Consider the following 24,389-nt stretch of genomic DNA (forward strand, 5'->3'; position numbering starts at 1 on the left):
ATCTTTTTTGGAAAAGTGTTGCATTGTGTGGGTGGAAACCCTAAGACTACCAAACACATTGCATATTAAGTCAGTAGATATGTAAAAAAAAGTGGCTAGGGGTCTAGGTCTTGCAACACCATGCACCGAGCAGTTCTCTAATGTGCTCTTTGGACTATGTGGGCAGCAGTGCTCACTCAATTCCTATTGATTCTCTCACCACAAATGCTCCAAATGTAGTCCACCCACCCATTACCTACACTAATGTTTAGAGGTTGAAATGTGTGTGAAATTTCCAATGGTATCCAGATCCATACTATTAGTGAAACCAAGAGTGTTTCAATCAAATTAATATATGGATTTCATTTTGATAATGCAAACCATGGAGCAAGAATGATAATCAAACTCTCCCATATCCATTCATAAAGGGATGTAGTAAAAAAAAAAAAAGTAAAAAAAACAGGCATTGTATAGGCCAAAAGTTCCCAACTTTTTTTGGCAGGTGACCCTATTTTCATGTCACAAAACATTGGCGACCCCAATCATTCACAACATCTATGTTGTAACACCCAGTCATCGGGAGTGGTGCTTGATTTTCCCCAAATGTCCTAATTTGTTTGGCTAATCTTTGTGCCTCTGGTTGTTTTGCTGCTTTGTTTGGAACATTGATCAAGCATGTTTATGTCAATCAAACATCTCATGTGGGCTGTCTAAGTTTATTTTTACATAGCTAGATTGTAATGAAGGATCCAATTAGTTACTTAACTTGGTTATCATGAGGTTTTTAGTATTTTTATTTAATGTATGTATATTTTAATGTAATGTAGGCCTACTGGTCAATTGTAACCCAGTATCTCAGGCGACTCCATTTGAATTTCAGGGGACCTCACATGGGGTCCTGACCCCAAGGTTGGGAAACGATGGTGTAGGCGTTTTCAAATCAAGTGATTCAAATTGTGCAAAGCTTATTTCAAATCAAGACTTGTGATCTACCTGAAATAAACAGCAGCTGGAAACACCTCCTGTATAATCTTAACGTGACCATTAGTGATAATGTTTTTTCAGAGTGGGGTCTTTACAGAGCACAGTTATTATTTTAATGACTGACAATGAACTCTGTGCCCCATTGAGACATTTTTGAAAGTATGCAAAATAGTGTTTTTATTAGTTCTACGCTCCTTTTCATGGAGAGTTGTGAAACCATCATCTATTTTTCATCTACATTTCAATTACGTTGTTCAGTTCCCTATTGTGATTACTCTGCCCATTGCTAGATATGACTGTGAATAAATTGGTTCTCCCATACATCTCAATTCACCCTAAAAAATAACTGCTTGAAGCCTCAGATTGATAGAGGCCTGAGTAGAGTCCAGGTTCTCTTTTTGGTGATTTAGTCCAAATTGACCTCGTCCACCCCAAACCTCTGCCTGCGTGGCTGAAAAAGAAAAAGACCAAGACCATGAAAATGAGTCTGTCCTGTCTGGCAGCACAGATAAGCACATGTAGCGACTCTTTGTTTCAACTCAAGCTCTCCAACACTAAAATGTTGGGAGCTGTAGCTGGTTTCTAAAAGAGGCCGCTGCTTTTTCTGGCCTTTCCCTGTGGGTTGAGAGGGACCTGCTCTTATCTGTGCATGCCATTAATATAATGAGAAGCAGGTAGCGATATGCAGATGAGTGTCAGAAGACTTTTGGAAAAACTGTGGGAGGCACTCCAGGCTCAAGTTCACCTCACCTGGCCACTGCAGTCCCCTACTCCTGTGCTGTAGATGCAGGGCAGTGCCCTCAGCAAGGCACTTCACCATAGGATTGTGAACACATACTCATAGAGAGAGCATTGCTTTGGTATACATTAAAGCAACACCAAAGCACTTTTCCTCTGTCGCACGCATGTTATTTGTTTATTCAGCACCGGCTTTGGAAATAACGATGTCCACAGACAAGGTAGAGTATGTTACATGATTTGCAATGTATTGCGACATCAGAAGCAAGTCAAATTTGTATCCATCGAACTACAGATCCGCTACCCGATCTGGCAAACTTGCATAGTGCGGTTATAGCCGATATAGGGGTCGCGAAGCAAATGCAGAAGTGTCATTCACCCTGTTAGGAGTTGATGAACTACTGAAATGATTTTGGAAACATTATTTTAAGGTACAAAAAACTCTTTGGTGTTGCTTTAATAATATGAAACGTAATTTTGTCCAGACGTGTAGTAGGATGACTATTCCTGTCTGTTTCTGTCTCCATCATATGCAAGTCAGTGACATAAGGATCGCTCAGTGTTCTCCACATGGGCTCAAAGTCTTCTGTAGGGGTTATCTAAGGGTTGTCACAGGACAGCAACTTGTTTACCAATTGGCTTTAGTTGTAGCCCCAAGTAAGTTATTGTTAATGCCCAAAAGTCTATTACATGTACTGTAAGTTTCATGCAATTTGATCTCATTTCTCTCTGCAGGACCTCCACATCACAGACAACACAACTTAGGGGTATCAGTCAACTAAACTACAGGGCCCTCAGTTGAAGAAAACTGATCCACTGGATCATCATCCAAAACAAGACAGTGACCACCACACCATCTCTCTGGGAGTTCAATGGTCCTTTACCATCTCCAGGGTGACACGGTCTCACGTTTCTCTGTCTTACGAGGTGTTCATTATACACACCACGAAAATGAGAGAACATTCTCCCATCAGGAGGCAGTGAAGGAGGTGTGCATGAGGCTGGGTGTGCTGCTCCACTTAGAGACACGTTGCTGTCCCCTCTACAGGTAAAGCCTCAGGATTACTTTGAGGCCGTTGTGTTGCCACACACACACACGCACACTGACTCACAGTCACGCCCTCTCCCTCTAACACACACACACACACACACACACACACACACACACACACACACACACACACACACACACACACACACATATCCGTGCCTTCTTTCGGATCCCATCAAGTCATCATGGAGTCAGAGCTGAGGAACGGCCTGTCAGCGGCGGCCATCGTTGCCATCGTCTGCAACTCGGTGGTGGGCGTTCTCATCCTCGTCCTCTTCGTCATCCTCTACAAGGCCTGCCAGGTGCCCTCCAAGTGCCCGGACAAAAGGCCCGTCCTCACGGGCAGTCCGGAGGAGCAGAGGAGTGAACATAAGTACTTTCTGACTGCAGCCTGAGGGACTACAAGGTCTGAGTGTGCCACCTCACAGTACAAACATTATCGTCCACAGGGGAGATCACTGACCAGAGTGGACGTCACCATGGATACCTCACTTAAGGGAGACTGACTGAAACTTTACAACTAATTGCATTAAACATAGTGGATATAATTTGTTGAGTGGTTAAGGCAGATGGCGGTCATCGGTCATAAATTGCCTGCATAGTTTGTTTGCCATAATCACCTAGCGCGCACACACACACACACACACACACACACACACACACACACACGGATTTCAGTGTGGACAGAGTGTTGTCCCTTTTGACTCTCTCTCTCTCTCTGTCTCTCTCTCTCTCTGTCTCTCTCATAGTCCAAAGCGTGGTGTAGAACATGAAAAGCATTACGTAATACGGAGCAAAGCCTCTTACTCTCTCTGAGACGGTCCATCTGTCAGTCTGTTTACTGCCCCTTCAATGATTACAGTCACCCACAGAAAACCGCAGGTCTGTTTGACAGTGTTGTTAGACCTTGGGGCTTCTGCATTATACAAATGTAATATCACAAACTGCATATCAAACTCACTATTCAAATGCACAGAAAGATGTTCCTATACAGAGAGAAAGAGAAGATTTTCTTTGGAGGGGGGGGGGGGGCACAGACTGTAACAATACAACAGAGAACTGAACACTCCTCACATTTAAAGAGTGGGAAATGGTACTTTGCTATAATGTGTAACCATATGTATTTACATAGTGTGAAAAATATTAATTACATTTTTATAATGATTAATTGATGTCATGCTTGTACACAAACATTTGTACATGGTTTGATAATAATGTCCATAAAATGTCCATAATTCATGCTCACTATGCTATACACATTATAATGTAATGCAATTAGCTAAACTAAATTAAACTGAAATTTCAGTCCTTTTTATTAACACTATTTAACACATCATGAGGTAATGTTCTAATTGCCTACAACACATACCACAACAAATCTCCACTGAATAATGAATGTCCTATAAATAAACAACTAGACAGCACATATGATTGACAAGAAGAGAAAGGACATTAATTTCAACCCTTGTAAGGTGTTCGGGTCTGTGTGACCCGCTTTCAGTGTTTGCTAAAAATAAAATTATATTTATTATTTCTTCTAACTCAAATTCTTTGGCCTTGGCTCATTTTCTGTGAAGAACATAAAAAAATAACTTATTTTCAATGACTGCACACAGTACACACCTAACATCAACAATCAGCCAAAAACCTCAGCAGCCAGAGTATGAAGGGCTGTTTGTGGGTTACTATGCCGTCCTTAGGTCAGGCCATCCCCATCAGGTGATGAGGCTCTAACATCTACAGGTCCTCATTGTGGCGTTACTTTCCCACACTAATGAGATTTCAAGAGCTATTTAATAGCCTGCAAAGCTGAAGTGAGGAACAATCACACCAGTGACCAAAATTAGAACCTAAGCTATAATCTTCAGGTGTGCCAGTACCACGCCAGTTATGGGTGATGGCAGAGCACACAAAGCATGACTTAGCCCAGAGGAACACACCATTTAAGTAGCTCAGTATGTTGCCAAAGTGCCAAAATAAGTCAACGTTGGCCTTGTGCAAGAGAACTGACTGTTTATTTTTTCTATCTCTAACACACAATGAAGTCATGTAGTAATCCACATGTTACCGCACTAGATGCTGATTTAGGTACTGATTCCACTAAACCAGGAGTCCTTAAGCAGTGGTGCATGGCCCCACTGATGGTCTGCGAAGGCATTCCAGTTGGACCCTGATGATGCATACAGTAATGTAGTTTCATAACTTCACACCTCACTACACGGTTGCTTCTGGGTCACAGTCAGTGTACAGTACAACCCCTGCATTTAACCAGCAATTCACTCTGTTCTTTTCTAATTGATAGTCTGGTATAATCAGAGGCAACTCCCTCTAGTCACACTCTTTCTGTGTCTTTGCTCTGTGTTTCTTTCCTCTTATCTTCTAAGGGGAAAGATCAGGCTGAGGAATCACTTCATCTATACCTCCTTCATCTATACCTCCTATCTCTGACTAACTAACTATATATCTGACTAACTCTGTTTTAGTCATTCCTTTTGTCACTCTCTAGTTGTTAACTCTTTATAAGAGCTGATTTTAACTCTAGGTCTTGAACTTATATTGTCCTATTCATTAAGTGTGAACATTTTCAGACAGTAGCTGAGTAAGTAAGTAAGTAGAGCTATTTACTGTCCTCAGATCAAGCTTAATTTTTTATGACATGCAACGCTCCACAATGTGTTAATACGGTCCCGCATGAACTAATGGTATTTAATCACATGACAAAAACATCTTGCTAATTTAGTGCCACTAACTTGTGGCAAACACTGGTGGGTCAGCACACAGATGAGGACGTTCTCAGCACATGAATATAATTTCCACCAGATCATTCTCTGTCTTGTAGCCCTATATGTGATAAAATTACTGAAACAAATTACTGAACCGATTCTGCTTCATTGTGCTTTGTGTGTGTCACTGAATGAGCAAATACTGGTTTCACCACTGGTTGTAGAATTGTGGAATCAAAGTGTGCCATTCAAATACCCTTACAGTATCAAAATCAATGACTCTTAAAGAGTATTTGGAACACTTCAGATTTTACACTTATGATTTTACTGTCGGGTTGTGTTTCCGTTGTGTGTATTCACAGTCTTGTCTGTGGAGCAGGTCACAATGGCCCAAAGTTACAAATCTTTAGAGAATCATATTTCCAAAGCTCATTTACAGCTATATCTGAGTCTGTTTAGCCAAACCCATTATGGGACCATTTAAGGGTGAAATGTTCCATTGTAAAAGTGCAATGCGAGTGCTTTTTTGAGACCTTTAGCTGGATTAATTTTGAACAGTGTTTTGTTTATTTGGCTAATTACTAATGTCAGATTTGCAAACATGTTTTTGTAAACATCCAAAATCATATAAAAGCAGGTATTGTGCCTAGCTAAATCACTGTCCCATTTATTTGTTCATTATGTTGGGAATCAATTACCGGACCATACAAATATATAGTTCTGGGTAATGGATTCTAATGGACTAAGTGATAATATTAATATGATCATATGATTATATTACTCCACAAAACAGACTATATTTGGGCTTCAATACATTCACTTTAATAAAAGATCCTGAAACACAAGCTGCCCTATGACATGGTGAACCATTAGTGCCATTGTCAAGGTTTGCAGTGTTGTAACTAGCATTCAGAAAGTGAATACAGAGTGTTATGAATGTAACCAATAGTCTGCAGGATGTTTAGATCATCATAGTGTGATCATGTTTATGCCCTTTGTACAATTCATTACTTTGTTGCATGGTGGGAATATATTGTAATAAACTGTGCCATAATTTTGGCATGACATGGCAGGTGATCACAATATCAACAAGAAAATATAAAAAGGTCAGCATTTAACAAGTTGTCAAATATGATGTGTTTAGGCAACATGTTACTCATAGATTTATACTATGTTGGCATTCAAATGGATTAAAAAATAAAAGCAAATTATTTATAGTAAAAATGTTTTCTTTTTATTAAATGAAGTACTAAATGCAATGAATCCCCTTATGAAAGTGCACTTGTCTTGCCACTAACATGATGTCAGACTGGGTTATGGCACACAGATAGATGAGTAGGATATGTATCCTCTATGGTGTATTCCTTTAGGAAGGTTTTGGGAAACCCGGCCCAGCTTTGATAAGTGTGCTAAGCACGGTAAGCATTGTGAAAGAAGATCAGTTGGGACTGATGACATTACTGTCTGATGCCAGCCTCAAATGTTCCCTGTCATTTAGAGATTTGTCTGTACCTCAAATCTCTTCAGCCTCATTTTTGTACAAAATCTCCCCACAAAGCGCCAGGAACAAAAACAAAACAAACAGCTGCAACAATAAGCAGCAATGAGGGAGTCAAGCAGCTCAGCAGGCCAGAGTTGCAACTAGATGTTATTATCACAAATTGGCTATGATGGGCACATTTTTAAATATGTAAATGCCATTCAGAAGATCATCTGTGCTCATTTTAGTGCACATTGGACATAAATTGTGGCCTGTGAACTATTTTGAAACATTTTGATAAAATTCAATACGGTCCAATCACAGTATTGCCAGACTTAGCAACTATAAGCTTTAAATCCCAACACATCTTGTATGTCCTCACAATGGGGTCTTGAATCCATGTGCCTGGTTGCAAGTCTGGTTTCAATTGGCTACAGTGGACACATGCTGTTGAAGATGGGACAAAAAGTGTTTTTACATTTTAAGAAAAATTCCATATGGCAGAAATTGACGTCATTAAGCTTAGCATGATCTAAAGATTCCAGTGGTACCTCTTAGTTATGACAATCCAACTTTGACCTCTTAGTGGTGCTAGAGCTGCAGACATGAAACTTGGTGAAACGAATCATAGGGCTGCCATAGATTCTCATGGCAGAAGAAGAAAGAAGATTAATACAATCAAACGAACTTGAGAGCAAAGGCTCTGTAGTGCTGTAAATGCATAGTTTGTAGTTTGAATACAGACTGGTTGTAGACTGTTGAGTTACCTTTAGGTATGAGCTACACCAGGCGCGTAACTGAAGTGTTCCTTTCGCGACGCGTAAAATCCATTTGAGATGAATGGTCTATTTTTTTCGAACGTACGCCCCACTGTCACGTCTGGTGTAGCTACTTCCATTGATTATAATGGAAGCTAATTGTTGCAGCAGACGCAACGCGAACGGAACGCTTCAGTTACGCGCCTGGTGTAGCTCAGCCCTTACTCTTGTTGTCATTCATCATAAAATTGTCATGTGTTTCAATAGCTCTCCATTAGTGGGTGAATCAGAGGTCTTATTTATACTGATAGTATTTATTTACACACACACACACACACACACACACACACACACACACACACACACACACACACACACACACACACACACAGAGAGAGAGGATTAGTCAACTGATCACAGTGGCATTGCATAACAAGATCAGATTCTAATGAAAGATGTAATCTACTCCCCCATCTGCAAGGCCGCAAAGGACAGACAGCACATCTATCCTATATCCTTCCTTGCATTCTTTTTTTGTTTCTTTCTATCTCTCTTCCCATCTCTACATACATACATACTCACTCACCTATACCATGTCTTTCCCTCCATCCACTCTGTCTCATCTCTCACGTTCAGTCTCATTTACTTCTAAATTGACAATGGAATTAACATGTCAGTGATGCACTTAACAAATTCTTTCAAAGACTATTTATTAACTTTGGAAGTTTCTTCCAGTTCAGTGGTAGTTGGTAAGGAATGCCCTCTCCACAAATAATGATCACATCGCATCAACCCAACCCAAAACAATTGCACTATGTTCTAGGCCAAAGACTAGAATGCACAAAATGGCAAATTGCCACAGTATCATAAAGCCGTCAGTGTTCTCCCCAGAATGTTGTGACGTATCAACACAGGACACAAAATTGAGTTCTAAATCATGTTTAACACTAGTGACAGTGTGGCATGGCTTTATAGCTTTTTTTTGCCTGACTGTTGAGGAAATATGGCTGCTTGCCTATGTGTGTTTATTACTGTTTTCTTCTGTTCACTGTGCTTCTGAGTATATTGCACCATCCAATTATTCTCTTCCTCTCAGATAAATACCTACTCCAAAAACACCTTAAAGCAACATACCATAATTCCCTTTTTCATACATTTTTAACATACTGTTTCCATTTAGCGCTAAGGGGGTACCAATTCGTGAACAACCAACAAAAACAATCATGCTCCTACTGTACCTGCAACAACAATGTTAGTGCAATAAATTCCAGGCACAAATTTAATGTCAGAGACTCCATTATTCTTATTTTACGTCGGCGTGGCATTAAAATGAGTTTGAAGCCGTTTATTGGATAAATTTACTACATTGTGTTACTTTAACAGCCTTCATGAGTCATGAGGTCATTGCTGTGCTTGTACAGCAGATATGAACAGTAAAATGTCCAGTGAGTACATTAACCATCTATGAGATTTGTGTGAAGTATCATGTGCTGAAAAGCTGTCCCAAGAAACATTTGATAAACTCTCAGCGCCAATAACTTTAGAAAACAGGACATTGCTATCAAGTGCGATAAATAGTAAGGAGTAAGACAAAGATCCCGCTTTTACCCTCTCTGAGTAAGACTAATAGATTTAAGTGAATGTTTGTGATTATTGAGGAATTGTCAGTTCAACTCTATGAAGTCACAACAGCTGCCTTTCCTGAACTCAGATGAGATACTGGAACCCTTTCAGTTAGGCTTCAAAGGCTTACACAGCACTGAAACAGCTGTGTTAAACATGACAAATGATCTATTCACATTAGATTCAGGTGATAATGCTATCCTGATTTTATTAGACCTATAGCATTGCCTTTGATACTGTGGATCATAACATTTTTCTGGCTCCCTTCGAATAGTGGGTTGCCTTAAGGGTACAGCCCTACACTGGTTCAGCTCTTATCTTAAGCATAGGACATTCTCAGTGTCTATCAGTCATTTTTTCTCATCCTCTGCTCCTGTCTCTTATGGGGTCCATCAGGGGTCCATCCTGGGACCAGTCCTCTTATGTTTGTATATGCTCCCAGTAGATAACACTATCAGAAAATATGACATCTCCTTCCATATGCTGATAATTGTCAGCCAGATGTCACATCTCATGCTAATAACCTGGAAGTATTTCTTGACTCAGAGCTTTGCCTTGACAAAAACATTTGTTCTGTTGTTAAAAACAGCCATTATCAATTACAAATGATTGTTAAACTCAAATCTTGTCTTTTAATGACACATTGGTACAAGGGGTCATGGTCATACCACTCCAGTCCTGGCCTCCTTGCATTGACTCCCTGTCCATTTTAGATTTCAGTTCAAAGTTTTACTGTTTCTAATGGGCTCAATGGCCAGGCCCCAACCTACATCACTGACATCAGTTTACACCAAGTCCCTGGGTCTCTCCGATCTGTGGGCAACCCCCCCCCCCCCCCCATGTGACTTGGAACCAATAGCCTCCTAACATCCCATCTGTTACTATCTGTAACTATATGCATGTCCCCTGCTGCCCATTGGTTGTTGTTGTTTTACGTGTCTGTTTGCTGTTGTAGGTGTCATACTGTTTATCTATGTTTATTACAATTTATTTCCATTTGTACAGCACTTGGTCAGTGAAAGCTGTCTTGAAATGTGCTTTATAAATGAAATATACTTATTTACTCAGGCCTACATAATTTGTAGTTTTCATATCAGTGAATTAAATATTGCTGCTCAAGAGCTGTCCTTCTAAATAGTCGATCTTGGAGGGTATAAATGTGTAAGATGCTTAATGAAAGATACCCTGAAACGATTCTGAGATGTTGCTCACATGGAGAAGAGGGAACCTGAATCAACTTTTTCATGTAATATGGAGTTGGCGCCCCCTAACGTTTAACGTTGTTGAAGCATTGAATTGTAAAGTTCTCAGTACAAATATTCCAATTAGGTAGCTGCAAAGAACATAAAAATGTAATAACAATAATAAAAATAACATGTCGATGGCAGTGACACATTTTGCAGTGTTGTAGTGGTGACCTTAAATTAAGTTTTTACGGCCGCCAATTTACAAGACGATGAGAGTGAGTGAGCAAGGACAGTTTTAATCAGCCATCCTTATCACAGAGTTTGACATCAGTCAGAAGTCAGATATGTTTTTGTCCTTAGAAATGGGTTGGACGTGGCGATTTTTATGAGGGAGAGACAGCCTTCGAATATACAGTTCTCTAAAGGAACTTTTGGGATGGAAGACTCCTTTCAAAATTGATTTTTCGCCTAAACCAGCATCTGCGAATGACCTTGCTCTGCAGGTAGCAGCACCGCTGCTGTCCAAGGTGCTGAATTGGAACAATTACAGGAATGGTGCTAGATTGCGGCAACTTTTGAATTGGATGTTGTAGATTCTTAAATTCTACCTTTCCACACTCTGTCAGCTAATCTCGGAATCAAAATGTTCTAATGTGTTATTCGGCGTCCAGATTTAACATCTAATCACAACTCAAGCATTGCATTGTAAAATCACTGAACTTTCCAAGAAGTAGGTCCTTGATGCATGGTGATATAAAGGTATCATATATAAGTTCTCACGGCACAATTATAGTCTTACCTGACTACTGTTTTACTTCACTATTTCCCTAATGTGTCATTTATATCTGGCGATGTCAGAAGGAAATAGGTAATGACATAATATGTGTTGGTGTCTAGACTTGGGTGGAGCCGATGTGGGCCTTGTTTTGTAGCGCACCGAGCGCAGCGGCCTCTGTAGGGACCGCTCCATAATCGAGCCAGTTTGGCGAGTCTGGTTGGAAGCCACGGCCCCGGAAGTGGGTGGTTGCGGGTTGAGTCGCCGCTTGGTCATCGCTGACTGAACTGGCTGCTGGGATGAGGCTAAGAACGAATGACGGCTGGAGCCCGTTTGATATCTGAGAAATTGATTGTGATCAACTTGAAACCTACAACTGCACCATTCCCATTACCTGCTGAAGGACTTATTGGGTAGCTTACATTGGAGGCTAAAAATCTCTGAGCCAAGATGATGGAGGAAATGGATAGATTTCAAGTGCCGCCGTCGGTTCAATCGGAGATGCAGCCTTTGGTAAGTAGCCTACAATTTCTGGATTATAACTGTTCGTGTAGGTTGTAACATACCAACAATTGTTCATATTTTAGCAGACATTTTTGAGTTTTATTAGAGGTTCGTTAAATATTTCTACTTAGCAACTGAGGCTGTTAGATTGGGGTTGTAAACAATTATCTACCGCTTACAGCGAAACATATGAAAGAGAAAACGGATAATGCGATCATTTGCCATCCAGACTGTATAGCGATCATCTTAAGTGCCTCCCGGCAGCGAAAACAAGCAGCATCAGTACCATCCAAAATAACTTCTGGGATGATGTTCATATACGATGGTTCTCCTGGTTATTCAATCTCGACAACCACATGGTAATCAGAGTCTGTTTCAAGGTGGCAACGAGTAAAGGACCATCCTATATTCGATGGCGGAAGGAAGGGTCTGTGATATTTGCATCGCAGGGGGTATTCTCATACATTTCGAATGGCACAGGGGAAGGCCCTGTCCTACAGATTGCCTCATCATGCAGAGACGGAGACGTGCACATCAGTAGCCTGCCCACACAGACGCTTGAACCCTGCCTTAGTTGATTATATCTCAGCAAACGGGCAAGCATGGCATAAACACATTTGGTCAGAATTTCGTTCTGACCAAATGTATTTATGCCATGTGCAACTAATATAATGCATGTATTTATGGAGGCCATAATCTTGGTTGTTAGGCAGCTTTACATTAGTTGTCAGTGTAAGTGGGAATGGGAACATTTCATTCACGTCTACTCATCTCTGTAAATCTCTCTCTTTCACACACATGCACACACACACACACACACACACACACATTATTTTATACACATAATGACATCACTGGGATTGTAATTGTCTTTATTTAGTGACAAATAAGTAGGCCTTCAAATCCAGTCAATTCTTAATTTCACAAAAGTATGTAATGGTCTTGTCATCGGCCAGATTTAAGTAGTCAGTCCCCCCCCCCATCTGAACACACACCCACACACCTCTTGTCTAATAATGACATGATTTATTCAATCAGCAATCTCATTCATTTCTCCAATAATTTCTACGGTAGAAATTCTACCTCTTCTTTGTACTTACCTACAGTAGTCTGGTCTTGGGTAGGATCAACCTAGGACTGGCCGCTGTCAACTGGAAATGTTCTACTCGCGAATGTTAAGGTCATAAAGCAATGCAGCCCACTCTCTGTGTGTGTGTGTGTCTCTCTCTCTCTCTCTCACTCACTCGTCCGTCTCCCCCCTCTCCATTCACTAGGACCCAGCATCCTCTACCACATCCGAGGCTGACTCAGACACCCGAGACGGGGAACCTGCAACTTTAAACTATAAACCCTCCCCTCTGCAGATGAAGATAGGTGAGCTCTTACTGCTGTGACACACCGTGGAACCCCCTTTCTGCCAGTTGGTTGAATCTACAGATATGACTACTGCATTGTCAGTATGTCTGACACTATTCCTGGGTTGATGGTGGTGTTGTTTAGGATTAATAGAATTAATTGTTTTTCTACATTGTGCTGTATTGGGAGTGTACTGGCTTTGAATGGCACCAGGATGTGTATGCTGAATTGAAGTGTATAGGCCTTATTACTGTATACTGAATCAAACTGTATGGTCCTTTTTACCAGTTAATTGAGTGTACCTTTTGTGTCTTCTGGTGTGCAGAGAAACAGAGAGAGTTGGCTAGGAAGGGCTCAGTGAAGAATGGAAATGCAGGTAGTCCAGTGAATCAGCAGCCTAAGAAGAACAACGTGATGGCCAGAACGAGGTATTCCCTCTTACTGTTTACATACTGTTGCAGAGGATGCACACTGCATTGAGGGAAGCAAGTGGTTTTCTTCTGAAGAATACTCGGATGTTAATGTAACAGAGTCTAAGGTTGCCATCATGGTCTCCACATTTTTTATTCTTAGGTTGGTGGTCCCTAATAAAGGCTACTCATCTTTAGACCAAAGTCCAGATGAGAAACCTTTGGTTGCTTTAGATACAGACAGGTAATGAAGGTTATTTAATATTTTTTATTCATCTTTTTATTTGTAAAAAAAAAAGTAATATTAAGATATGATCATTTATATTCATGTGCATGTGCTCTTGCTTCTGCTGTAGTGATGATGACTTTGACATGTCGAGATATTCTTCGTCAGGATACTCCTCAGCTGAGGTGAGATGTCTAAAGGAACAGGTACCTGTATACTGTACACCACACTGATTATTTTAGCTTTATGTCAAGATCATTTGGAAAATTTGCACATGAAAAGTAAACATACTCCCAAGGACCCCACCTAATATTTGAAATGATGGCGCTTCTAGTGCTAAGGAAGGGATATTTTGTGTATTTTGAGAGAAAGTGTGCTCATTTTACCAAAGTTTATGCTCATTTTACTAAATTGTGCACACATTTTATTAAATTGTGCTCTCATTCTAATTTTTGTAAAATGAGGGCACTATTTAAGACAACGAGGGCACTATTTACAAGCACACAATATACTAAAATGTGTCTGCACAATCTAGTAAATGAGAGCACAATTTAGTAAAACGAGTGTACAGTTTAGTAAAATGAAATGAGCACACAATTTAATAAAACAAGCACATGTTTTATAGATACACAAAAAAATCTTGCAATGATACATGCTCCATACAAGGGGGCGTAATGATAAATGTTATCCACTCCACTCCACTACAATGTCTCAGCACAGAACACTTTTGGGGAAAAAAACATTATACGTACGTACAGTATATCCCACAAACAAACGAAGATCCACTGTGCTGCTTTACATCCTGCAACCATTTCTCCTCATTTCGCAGCAAATCAACCAGGACTTGAACATCCAGCTGCTGAAGGACGGCTACCGTCTGGACGAGATCCCAGATGACGAAGACCTTGACCTCATACCCCCCAAAGCAGTGAATCCCACGTGCATGTGTTGCCAAGCCACTTCCGCCACAGCTTGCCAGATCCAGTAGACCCATCCCCATCACCTCGCCACGACCCCTAACCCCAGCCCCATCCAGTAACGTCTCTTCTGTGAATCCATCTCACCGTGTGAGTGGTGACCAATTGCCATGGTTGAGCATAACATTACAAATGACAAATAATCAAGGTGGTAGAAGAGAAGCAAACGAGCATACAATAACCACATTAATTCAAGAATGACAGTGAATAACAGGGGAAATAAGGGAAGGGTTATTTTAAACAAAAGTGTTTTATTGATTGCTTCCTCCTATGGCAGGACATGCACTTCCTTGTTTGTTTAAAGAGTCAGGAGAAGCTAGTGAGGAATGGCTCTCTTCCTGGCTGACCTTGAATCATTTAATTAAAAGTAGTGGATTAAAAAAAGAGAAAGGGAAAAATAACATTTCAATTCAACATTCAATTTAGAAATGTGAAACTTGTTTAAAATCTGCTGCTAATTTACACTCACTTCTGTGTTGTGACACAACTGCTTCTATGTTATATTTACTGTTCAATGCTTACACTTTACAAGTTGTGTTTTATTATTTTATTTTTCACATGTAATGTTTTAATCCTGGACATTTGGAACAGTCCTGAGATGTTTTTTAAAGGATGTTCTGTCTCCTTTTGTAAGGGTTGATGAGCATTGCAAGGCTACAGATAGACAGAGCACAGCACTAAGGGCAGAATAGTGTAGCATGTTTAAGGGCATTGCACTTTTGGTTTGACTTCAAACACTGATTTACTTCAGATTGACCCACATATCTATGGTGGAATGAGAGTGAATGTATTACAAGGGAAGAGTGTGTAGGTACTTCTCAACTGATCAGGCATATCAATCTATACATCTTTAATTTTGCAGTTTCACAAGCCATGTGGCACATATTGCAATATACTGCACACTACTGAAAACATATCCTTAAATATTATTTTGTGAATAATGTGACTTTCCTATCAATGCCTCTGACTTTAATGTGGTTTAGTTTTCCTCCCTATAAACAGAGGATACTTATTACATTTGGTGAGGGTAAAACATCTACACATTTCTGTGAAAGTAATAAGGCCAGAAAGTAAAAATAAATATTGGATTATCCATGTTTGGGAGAAGTGAACCAGTCAATAGAGAGACATTACTAGGAAATCTGTTATTTGATAGCCCTAAACATGAGCACAAGATATCAAACTTGGCCCATTCATAAAAAGTAATAAAAGAGATGGTACAAAGAATTTGACCACAGACTTTGAATTTGAGAGTGGCAGCTACAGTCTTGTGAAATGGAAATGTGTTGGCACTGAGGGAAATGCTCTCCGAGGCACTGCAGTGTAGACAGAGTTGTACTGTACTGACATATACTTGAATATGACAAGTATCAGATACATTCACTGTATGTTAACGTCGTCATCTCTGGTTATGTGGATTTTGTTCTGTTATGTAACATTTCTTGTAGGTTCTTGGTCTAAAAGAAACTCACCTCTTCACACCAATCACCCAAATGGTTCCATTGGTGTTGACACTTTTACTCAGTCCTCCTTTTATTTTCAGGAAACACACCACATTCCCAATAATGATTTGAAAACCGCTCTATTACATGGGTTTGGTTTTGCAATTTGATTGTTTGTTTTACTAAGAGCATGGATGTGTACAACATTTTATAACATTTTGTTGTTAAACTGCACCAGCTCATGTCCAAATTAGTTTGCGTATAGAGTATGCCTTAAATGAGGAGTACTAACAAGAATGGAAATGCTATGTTTGGAAGACATGCTGACAGTGTCTTTTTGAAACAAAACTTTGTTTTTTTAACATATTAATGATTATGTATAGAAATATCCATGAGTATTTAACTATGTTACAGTTCTTTGTTGTGTAAGATATCAATAAACACAAAGCCAAATGAATCTTGTCGAGTTATGCATGACTTCATATAACCACATTTTCAGATATACAGTGAAGTGTGATGTTAAAAGCCATACAACTTAAAACACATTTACAAAAACATGATGGCTCGCTAGCAGCCAATCCTACAGATAAAAGGACAAAAGTCTGATATTTTCCCCAAATTATGCCTGGGCCATACCTTAGTTTTAACCTACTGCACCTTTCCAGCAACAAATAGTCTATGGGCTAGGAGGGGTCCACATGCACCAACCCCCCACTACTAGACTTAATTGGTATTTTCTTGCAGCCCTGTTCCCAAAGTTTGAGGAAAAACTTTGTTTACAAGAAATAAACTTATTCCCACTGTATTTGGTACTTCCTAACTTCTAAAAAATATTATTATAAAGTGATTAATATTAACCCGTTAGCCTGCCCCCCTGTACTGTACATCAATTCTATGCACCATATCACGAAGCACCACAGTGATATACAGTGCAACCAGAAAGTCTTCCACATTCCACATCCACGGGGGCAGCCGTGGCCTACTGGTTAGTGATTCGAACTTGTGACCGGAGGGTTGCCGGTTCAAACCCCGACCAGTAGGCACGGCTGGTGCCCTTGAGCAAGGCACCTAACCCCTCACTGCTCCCCGAGCGCCGCTGTTGTTGCAGGCAGCTCACTGCGCCGGGATTAGTGTGTGCTTCACCTCACTGTGTGTTTCACTAATTCATGGATTGGGATAAATGCAGAGACCAAATTTCCCTCACGGGATCAAAAGAGTATATATATATATACTTATACTTATTTTGTTATGTTTTACACTCATCTTAAAATGGATTCAATTCTCATTAATCTACACACAATACTCCAACACTCCACAAAAAACAGGTGTTTGAAGTGTTTTGTAAATTTATAGAAAAAATAAAAGACTGAAATATTCCATGTACATAAGTATTCAGACGCTTGCAATTGAGCTCTGGTGCATCCTTCTTCTATCAATGGTCCTTGAGATGCTTCTACTTCTACTAACTTGATTAGAGTCCACCTGTGCTTAAATTAATTCACTGGACATTATTAGGAGAGGCACACATCTCTTTATATAAGGTCTAACAGTTGATGGTGTATGTCAGAGTGAAAACCAAGCGACGAGGTCGAAAGAATTGTCTGTAGACCTACGAGACAGGGTTGTGTGAAGACACAGATCTGGGGAAGGATACAAGAACATTTCTGCTGCATTGAAAGTGCCCAAAAGCATGGTAGCCTCCATCATTCTCAAATGGAAAAGTTTGGAACAACCAACAGTCTTCCTAGATCTGCCCGCTCAGCCAAACTGAGTAATCCAAAATGAAGGGCCTTGGTCAGACAGGTTACCAAGGACCCAATGGTCACTATAAGATCCAGAGTTGCTTTGAGAAGATGAGAGAAGCATAAAGAAGGATAACCATCCGTTTTCTTGTAAGGCTGTTACACTTTCCCTGAGTGAAAGCACTCTGGGCCTCTACATTAACACAGGGCAAACTGCAGAGTCTCAAGTCTAACTAAAGCTCATTTAATATTGAGGCAACATTTAATTGCTAATACCAAAAACCTTCCTTCAAATTCCAAATAGTTCATGCATGAGACACTTTGCCCATCATTTGCCCTTTGTCTCTGCGGGTAGCTCTCCTTTGACAACTAGTTTCCTTTGCTCTCCGTCTCCCTTCCCTTTTTTGACTTCTTGCTTTTGAAATACACTCTTTCATTACTGTTGGTATTTTCTCCAGTAAATATGTATGATGTATTGGTTAATTGTGTCATTAAATGTAAAGAAAACATTATTTCAGTGTATTTATTAATTTTTTATTGGATATTAATACAGCAATTATAATTTCATTTTGACATGAATATGCCCATTTCAATTAAAAGCACAAATAGTGATTAATCTATGGAAGGCAACCTGTCTTAACTAATTATGGATACAGTATTGCTGACAGTATTTATCAGTAGTGTTTCATTTGGTTTAAGTATACTGTATATATACACTGGCTGAGTAACATGATTTAAAGAAACCATATGTAAGATTGTGGCCAAAACTGGTACTGCAATCACTTTCAAATTACTGTAGAGCGGTGTATCCCCTCCCCCCTGACTCGAGGTTGCCAACCCGGATGCCGAAACACTACTGACTTTGTGATTAGTAGATAGGTGGAGGGCGGCGCATCAGGCCAAAACACAACATGACATGACAAAACACAACATCATCACAACATGAGGGCTGCAACTTGACTTTTAAAATTTGACAATATCCTGGCCGGACTACTGTTGTCAGTGATATAAGCATTTGAAATGAACATGATTTTCTTAATGTCTAGTGACATATCAGGGCAATTTTATGATTAAATGAAATACATTTCTTACATATTGTTCCTTTAACACGGGGCGGGTTTGGTAGACAGCTATGACAGTTATTCTCATGGAAAATGTTCACAGTACAAAGAGCTACATCCAAATGACCCCCCCCCCCCCCATTAAAAAATACCCTGACATTAAAACAGAAATAGAACATCAGAACATCAGTTATGAGGTGCACCTGCAGTTCTGAAAGTGACAGTTATATCTTACAACCACTAGAGGGCACACAAGGAGGAGACCTTGAACACAAACAATCCTCTGCTGTATGTTGTGAGAACATGAGACAAACACAATAGGTGATGGCATTCATACATCTTGAATAGCATAGAGGACCTAACCCTATGTTGCCCAGATTAGTTGGGGAAAAAAGTATCTTCCCATTTCAATCAGTAATGGACATGGACGCATGTACATGTGAATTCTAGCCATGTTACTAAACTATGACTAATCAGTAGAGTGTAGTAGTATAGACCCTTTCAACAATAAAAACAAAAACAATGCTTGAACGTTCTATTTGGTTCCCAATCTACTTCCTCTGCATTAAGATAACATATGGAATGTTAAAAAGGAAGTCTTGTGGGGCCAACTATGATGCTGATAATGGAACTCTTGAAAGGGTCTATAGACCTATTCAAGAGAGTTCCATTATCAGCATCATAGTTGGCCCCACAAGGCTTCCGTTTTAACATTCCATATGTTATCTTAATGCAGAGGAAGTAGATTGGGAACCAAATAGAACGTTCAAGCATTGTTTTTGTTTTTATTGTTTAAAGGGTCTATAGTAGACTATAATTATAAATAGTAGACTAAATAGAAATAGTAGACTCTTTCTCCCCTCCTTCTAATTACAATAAATCCATGCAAAGATGTAAAGTAATGTAACAACACCCATATAGGATGATCAGATTCATTTCCCCAGGAAAATAGAATTGATCCACAATGTGGGTAAATAAGTGGCTACAGTGTGGGAGAATATATCATACACTGATATCACTACATCACCAACATGTATCTAACCCTTCAGCATTTAATCTAGGTTTGCTTAATTAATGATCTACAGTATGGAAAAGCTGTCTTACACACAACATTTTTTACTAGTGGTCCACTCCATATGACTGTATAGGCAGGGGCGTTATTAGGGGGTGGACGGGGAGGACTTGTCTAACCAGTCTCTCGCCAGATGAATTTCGTTCTGCCTAGCTCCACTCACATTCATCTGGGATCGCTTCCGTTGAGAGTGATTTCGGCACCAGATTTTATGGTAGAGCCAATCAGGACGCAGGGCGGGAGTTTCATAGATGTGACGTAGCGTAGAAGCGACTGTGAGATTGTTCTCAGCATCACGGTTGGCTTTGATGTGAGTGGTTGAAGTAGCACGTCAATAGATGACGGACAAGTGGCTTATCCAAATCATATGCATGGATTTTTGATAAGGCCCAGCCTTCTGAAACACCTCTCCAATGGATCGATCCCAGATGGATGAGTGGAGCTAGGCAGAACGAAATTCATCTGGCAAGAGTCAGGTTAGGACTTCACCCTCAACTTTTAAAATGGTGGTAGCCTTCTAATCATTGAAAAAATACTTAAGGTTATGGATATAATAAACATTCTGAAAACGAAAGGACCTGTCGAACAGTGCAGGCTACTCGGAAGGTACAGCAAAGAAAAATATTCAAAAAGCAATATTAATATAAAAAGCAGTTCGGAGCTCAGAGTAATCAGCCTGGCCCCAAAATGCCACCGGCCCACCGGGAATTCATGAATTCTCCCGACTCTCACTCCGCTATTTGATCAAGGCAATGAGGAGCAGGATAGCAGTGGAGGACTCTCCTGTTGCTGTATCAGCAGATGAGAAGGGTCTCAGTGTGCCACTGACGTGACTGGCTAGGCTCATAGGTTGATGAAGGAGAATGCATAGCCAGCTAGTTGAGCAGTGATTCTATGTTTTTTTGAGAAAGCATGTCATTTATGAAAGCAAAAATTCCCTGGCAGACCTTTACAAAATATGACAGCTGTGTAAATAATCATAAATAATACTAACACCAAACATTCATTGCTCTCACTCAAGCACACCACTGTGTGCGATCATGGCAGTAGCAGACCTGACTGTATCCACGCACTGTTGGCTAATGCACTAAGCTGGAAAGCTGGTAGCACTCAGGGATGGATTACTGCACGGGCCTACCGGGCCCAAGGGGTCAGGGGGCTCTGAAGCCCAAGCCATTGCATGGAATCATTGCCTCAATATCAACAAATCAGGATGTAGGCTATGAATCTGATTGAATTTAGTATTGGCCATCCCCAAAATGCACCAGAATACAGGAAATCACATCAAACAAATGAAAAATGTTCTGGTGGAGGACCCCCAAACCCCCCCTCAAACATATGCGACAATTAGTTGGGGGTCCTTAATACATCTGGGCCCAGGAGCCCGAAAGTTCATAATCCGTGTGTGTGTGTGTGTTTTGGAGAGTTAATTGTGCCCATTACACGCATCCAGACAGCATGTCACTCGATCCAGATGACGAAATTGACGAAGAAGACTGTTGTCTCCGACCTGATGCGGTGTGGAGCATGCTGGGGTGGAAGCCCACGTGCCGACGTGCGTGCTTGGTGAGGTGGTCGCTCCTCATGAAGCACTTGTCGCATAGTGGACAGGTGAAGCGCTTCTCTCCGGTGTGTGTCCGAACGTGACGTGTTAGTTCATCTGAGCGCGAGAACTTCTTGGCACAGTCAGACCACGTGCACTGGAAGGGTCGTTCACCTGGAGCCACAGCCAAGAGAAAGTGAGAAGAGATAAAGAAAAAGAGAAAGTTCACCACCACAACCATGTTAAAAGTTCTTTGTTTATATTTTCTTTATTAAAAAACAACAGGGTACGCGTAATGAATGCGTAATATTGACTCCGCCTTTGCACATCTGTTCAGACAACACATACCTAGCGTTCATGAGCTTCGGAAAAATCTTTCTCCGAGTGAAAACATCATCATTCCGCGTCATTCACGTCACTTAACGTGTGAGTCAGAGGTCGGAAACTGGGGCTAGATTTTGCTAACAGAGTTGCCCAGTTAGGGGCTAGTCATCCTTTTGTCGTCACGTTGTAGTTCGTTTGTAGTCCATGTGGCCTTGCATGTCCAACAGTTTGAATGTGAACTTGGGAATTTGCCCTTTTTATCACTTAAAAAGCTGCATATCTTTCTTTCACGAACATCTTACACTATATTTTAAGCAAATACAGTTGTTTGTTTAGGATTAGTGAGTGTATGTTTTAACCGTTGTTGTGTTTGTCACACATTCGATGGCAAAGCACTTGAACACTTGCTGTCGGAAAAACAAAGTAGCCATGGGGGCGGTCCTTGTCATTCCGAGGTGCTCTGAATGCACCCATAGTTCTACTGTAGGCTCACCACGTTTACCACCATTGAGCACGTGCAACCTGTTTACAATCTTCAATGGGTGTTGGCAAAGATAGTTTCGTAAGGTTATGTCCGGTCACATTGGAGTTGTAAGTTTCGCATTCAAACAATTGAGCGTGTAGCTAGTGTCTATTCTGTTTTTATTTATTTCAAGTTCGGATAGCATCTAATAACCTAAATTGGCTACTACTCCCACTTTTGTGATTAATTTAAAATCGACAGCAAACATGACAATGTTGAAATTTTGAATTTAGAAGGTGTCGTGGCACACTCAGAACTTGCAGTTATTTATTAAACCAACGTTTCGGCTTGCGCCTTCATCAGGGTCATTTTCACTTGTTGAAATGTTGCCATGCTGTATGCGTCGTTTTAACGCCAGTATGACAAAGCTCCAGTAGAAGGAACAGGCGCACTGATATGCAGTCACACGCCCGCAGCGTTCCACTTGCCTGACAGAAATATTACTGAGTCAACAAAACCTCTACGGTAAGCTACACACACTCAATCATCCACATGACTAACACGTTGCCCCATGTCCTGCATAAAGGACAATGGAAAGCTTTGGAAACCCAACACTTTGCGTTGATATCAGGTCACACCAGCAAGTTGTCACGAGGACCTGTCCTCACAACACTGAATATTTTTGAAGAAAAAAAAACTAACCTGTATGAACTCTTACATGCGCCTTGAGATGAGATGATTTGCCATAGGTTTTCCCACAGCCATTGAAGGGACAGCAGTGCTTCTTTTCCGGGGACACGTGTAACCTCCCGGTGCGTCGATGACTCTGCTTAACCACCCTTGTATTTGGTGGACGTCGTCCAGTTAAGGGATTCCGCGCTTCATCCTCTGTTGACTGATTTCCTGCGACACTATCTCCTAAACATTTGCTTGTACCGATGTTGCTTCGTGCCGATGAATCGCACTGTTTCAGGTCAAGTAAAATCATTGCCACCATCAGCAAAGTCCCATTTTCTTGATTTTCTTTGGTCAAGTCCTCCATAGAACAGTCATTTTTGTCCAAACAGTTAGAGATTGAGTCCAAACACTTCACAGCAGTATCTGACATAGCGGGAAATATTATGTATGGTGTATGCTATTTAAATCCGTAAACGTTTTAAATCAACGCAGCAGTCCTATTTCGCTGCTGATCTTTACTCGTGTTTTAGTTCAAATAGCTATAACGCAGAAACATAGCGATTCACAGGATTTGTAGAAACATGCGGCTGGGCCCCACACGCAACATCCCACACACACGTGTGTCCACTCTAAATGGCAATAACAATCCAGTGGAATTGAAGTTGTCTCGCTAAATGCGATGGAGTGGGGAAATCTAGAATAACAACTTATTTTTGAAAGCTCCAACTTCTAACATAACATAGAATAAAAACGTATCTTTTTAAACATCCAACCAATGAAATGAAAACAAAAAATGCTGTCGATAGCAACGTCGCACTCTTGTGTTCCCCTGCCGAAAGACACAGGCACATCAACTCCATTCGTTTTACTGCATTTCAAGGTACCTTCTCAAAGTAGCAATTTCGCGGAATCCCAGGGTGTCATCATGAATCTGGTACACGATTGGGCAAGAGTGTCAGTGACGTTCCGTTTTATGCACTACTCGGAAACAACTTCAAGGAAGCCGGGTTGGATATGGACACTAGTTCAACCCTGTTGTCCAATCAAATTCGAAACAGAGGGAGCGTCAGAGACGGAGGTTCACTACATAGGAACCTTACATCTGTCTAATAGGCAGCTTGCACTGGGAGAAACTTTTTTCCTATCTCCATTAGGCCTGTGGTTAGGTTCAGTAAAAAATAAAATAAACAACTTTGATTTGGTGATGGATTTTTATAATGAATATTTGTTTTATTATTGCAAACGTGGTATTGTAGACTAATAAGTTGAAAGTAGGTAATATACAGTTAAGAA

At 40.5% G+C, this 24,389-nt stretch overlaps 2 protein-coding genes across 3 annotated transcripts in view; one reads left to right on the forward strand and one right to left on the reverse strand.

Annotated features, from left to right (window-relative positions):
- Positions 1-23,895, reverse strand: part of klf9 (Kruppel like factor 9) — a 130,571-nt gene extending 106,676 nt beyond the window's left edge. The window contains exons 1-2 of one of the 2 annotated variants that reach the window (XR_012983498.1): positions 23,121-23,895; positions 19,669-21,805 (exon numbers count right to left, since the gene is read on the reverse strand). Coding sequence is in view for 1 of the 2 variants with exons in the window: in XM_076269514.1 (XP_076125629.1) it covers positions 21,528-21,805; positions 23,121-23,526 (684 nt within the window). In the remaining variant the exon portion in view is untranslated. Of the gene's footprint in view, positions 1-18,477; positions 21,806-23,120 lie in introns of those variants that run through there. The other variant, XM_076269514.1, reaches the window with a different exon arrangement.
- On the forward strand, positions 11,610-16,620 carry fam219ab (family with sequence similarity 219 member Ab). The gene is made up of 6 exons (XM_076269986.1): positions 11,610-11,811; positions 13,077-13,176; positions 13,484-13,586; positions 13,732-13,812; positions 13,925-13,979; positions 14,624-16,620. Exons 1-6 carry the CDS (start codon positions 11,749-11,751, stop codon positions 14,780-14,782), a joined length of 561 nt encoding a protein of 186 aa, XP_076126101.1. The 5' UTR covers positions 11,610-11,748; the 3' UTR covers positions 14,783-16,620.
- Positions 23,896-24,389: the final 494 nt, after the last annotated feature.

This window comes from Alosa pseudoharengus, unplaced genomic scaffold (assembly GCF_046254945.1).
Source record: "Alosa pseudoharengus isolate Yale_2024_CS ecotype anadromous, Long Island Sound unplaced genomic scaffold, YU_APseudo_1.1 YU_APseudo_1.1_scf_6, whole genome shotgun sequence".
Lineage (NCBI taxonomy): Eukaryota > Metazoa > Chordata > Actinopteri > Clupeiformes > Clupeidae > Alosa > Alosa pseudoharengus.

What these genes read in the sequence shown, in the direction of transcription:
- fam219ab (XM_076269986.1), top strand. Translation starts at nt 11,749, where the DNA reads ATGATGGAGGAAATGGATAGATTTCAAGTGCCGCCGTCGGTTCAATCG. An exon ending in CCCTCTGCAGATGAAGATAG is followed by an intron (nt 13,177 to 13,483) that starts GTGAGCTCTTAC and finishes TCTGGTGTGCAG; the next exon opens with AGAAACAGAGAGAGTTGGCT. An exon ending in GTTGCTTTAGATACAGACAG is followed by an intron (nt 13,813 to 13,924) that starts GTAATGAAGGTT and finishes CTTCTGCTGTAG; the next exon opens with TGATGATGACTTTGACATGT.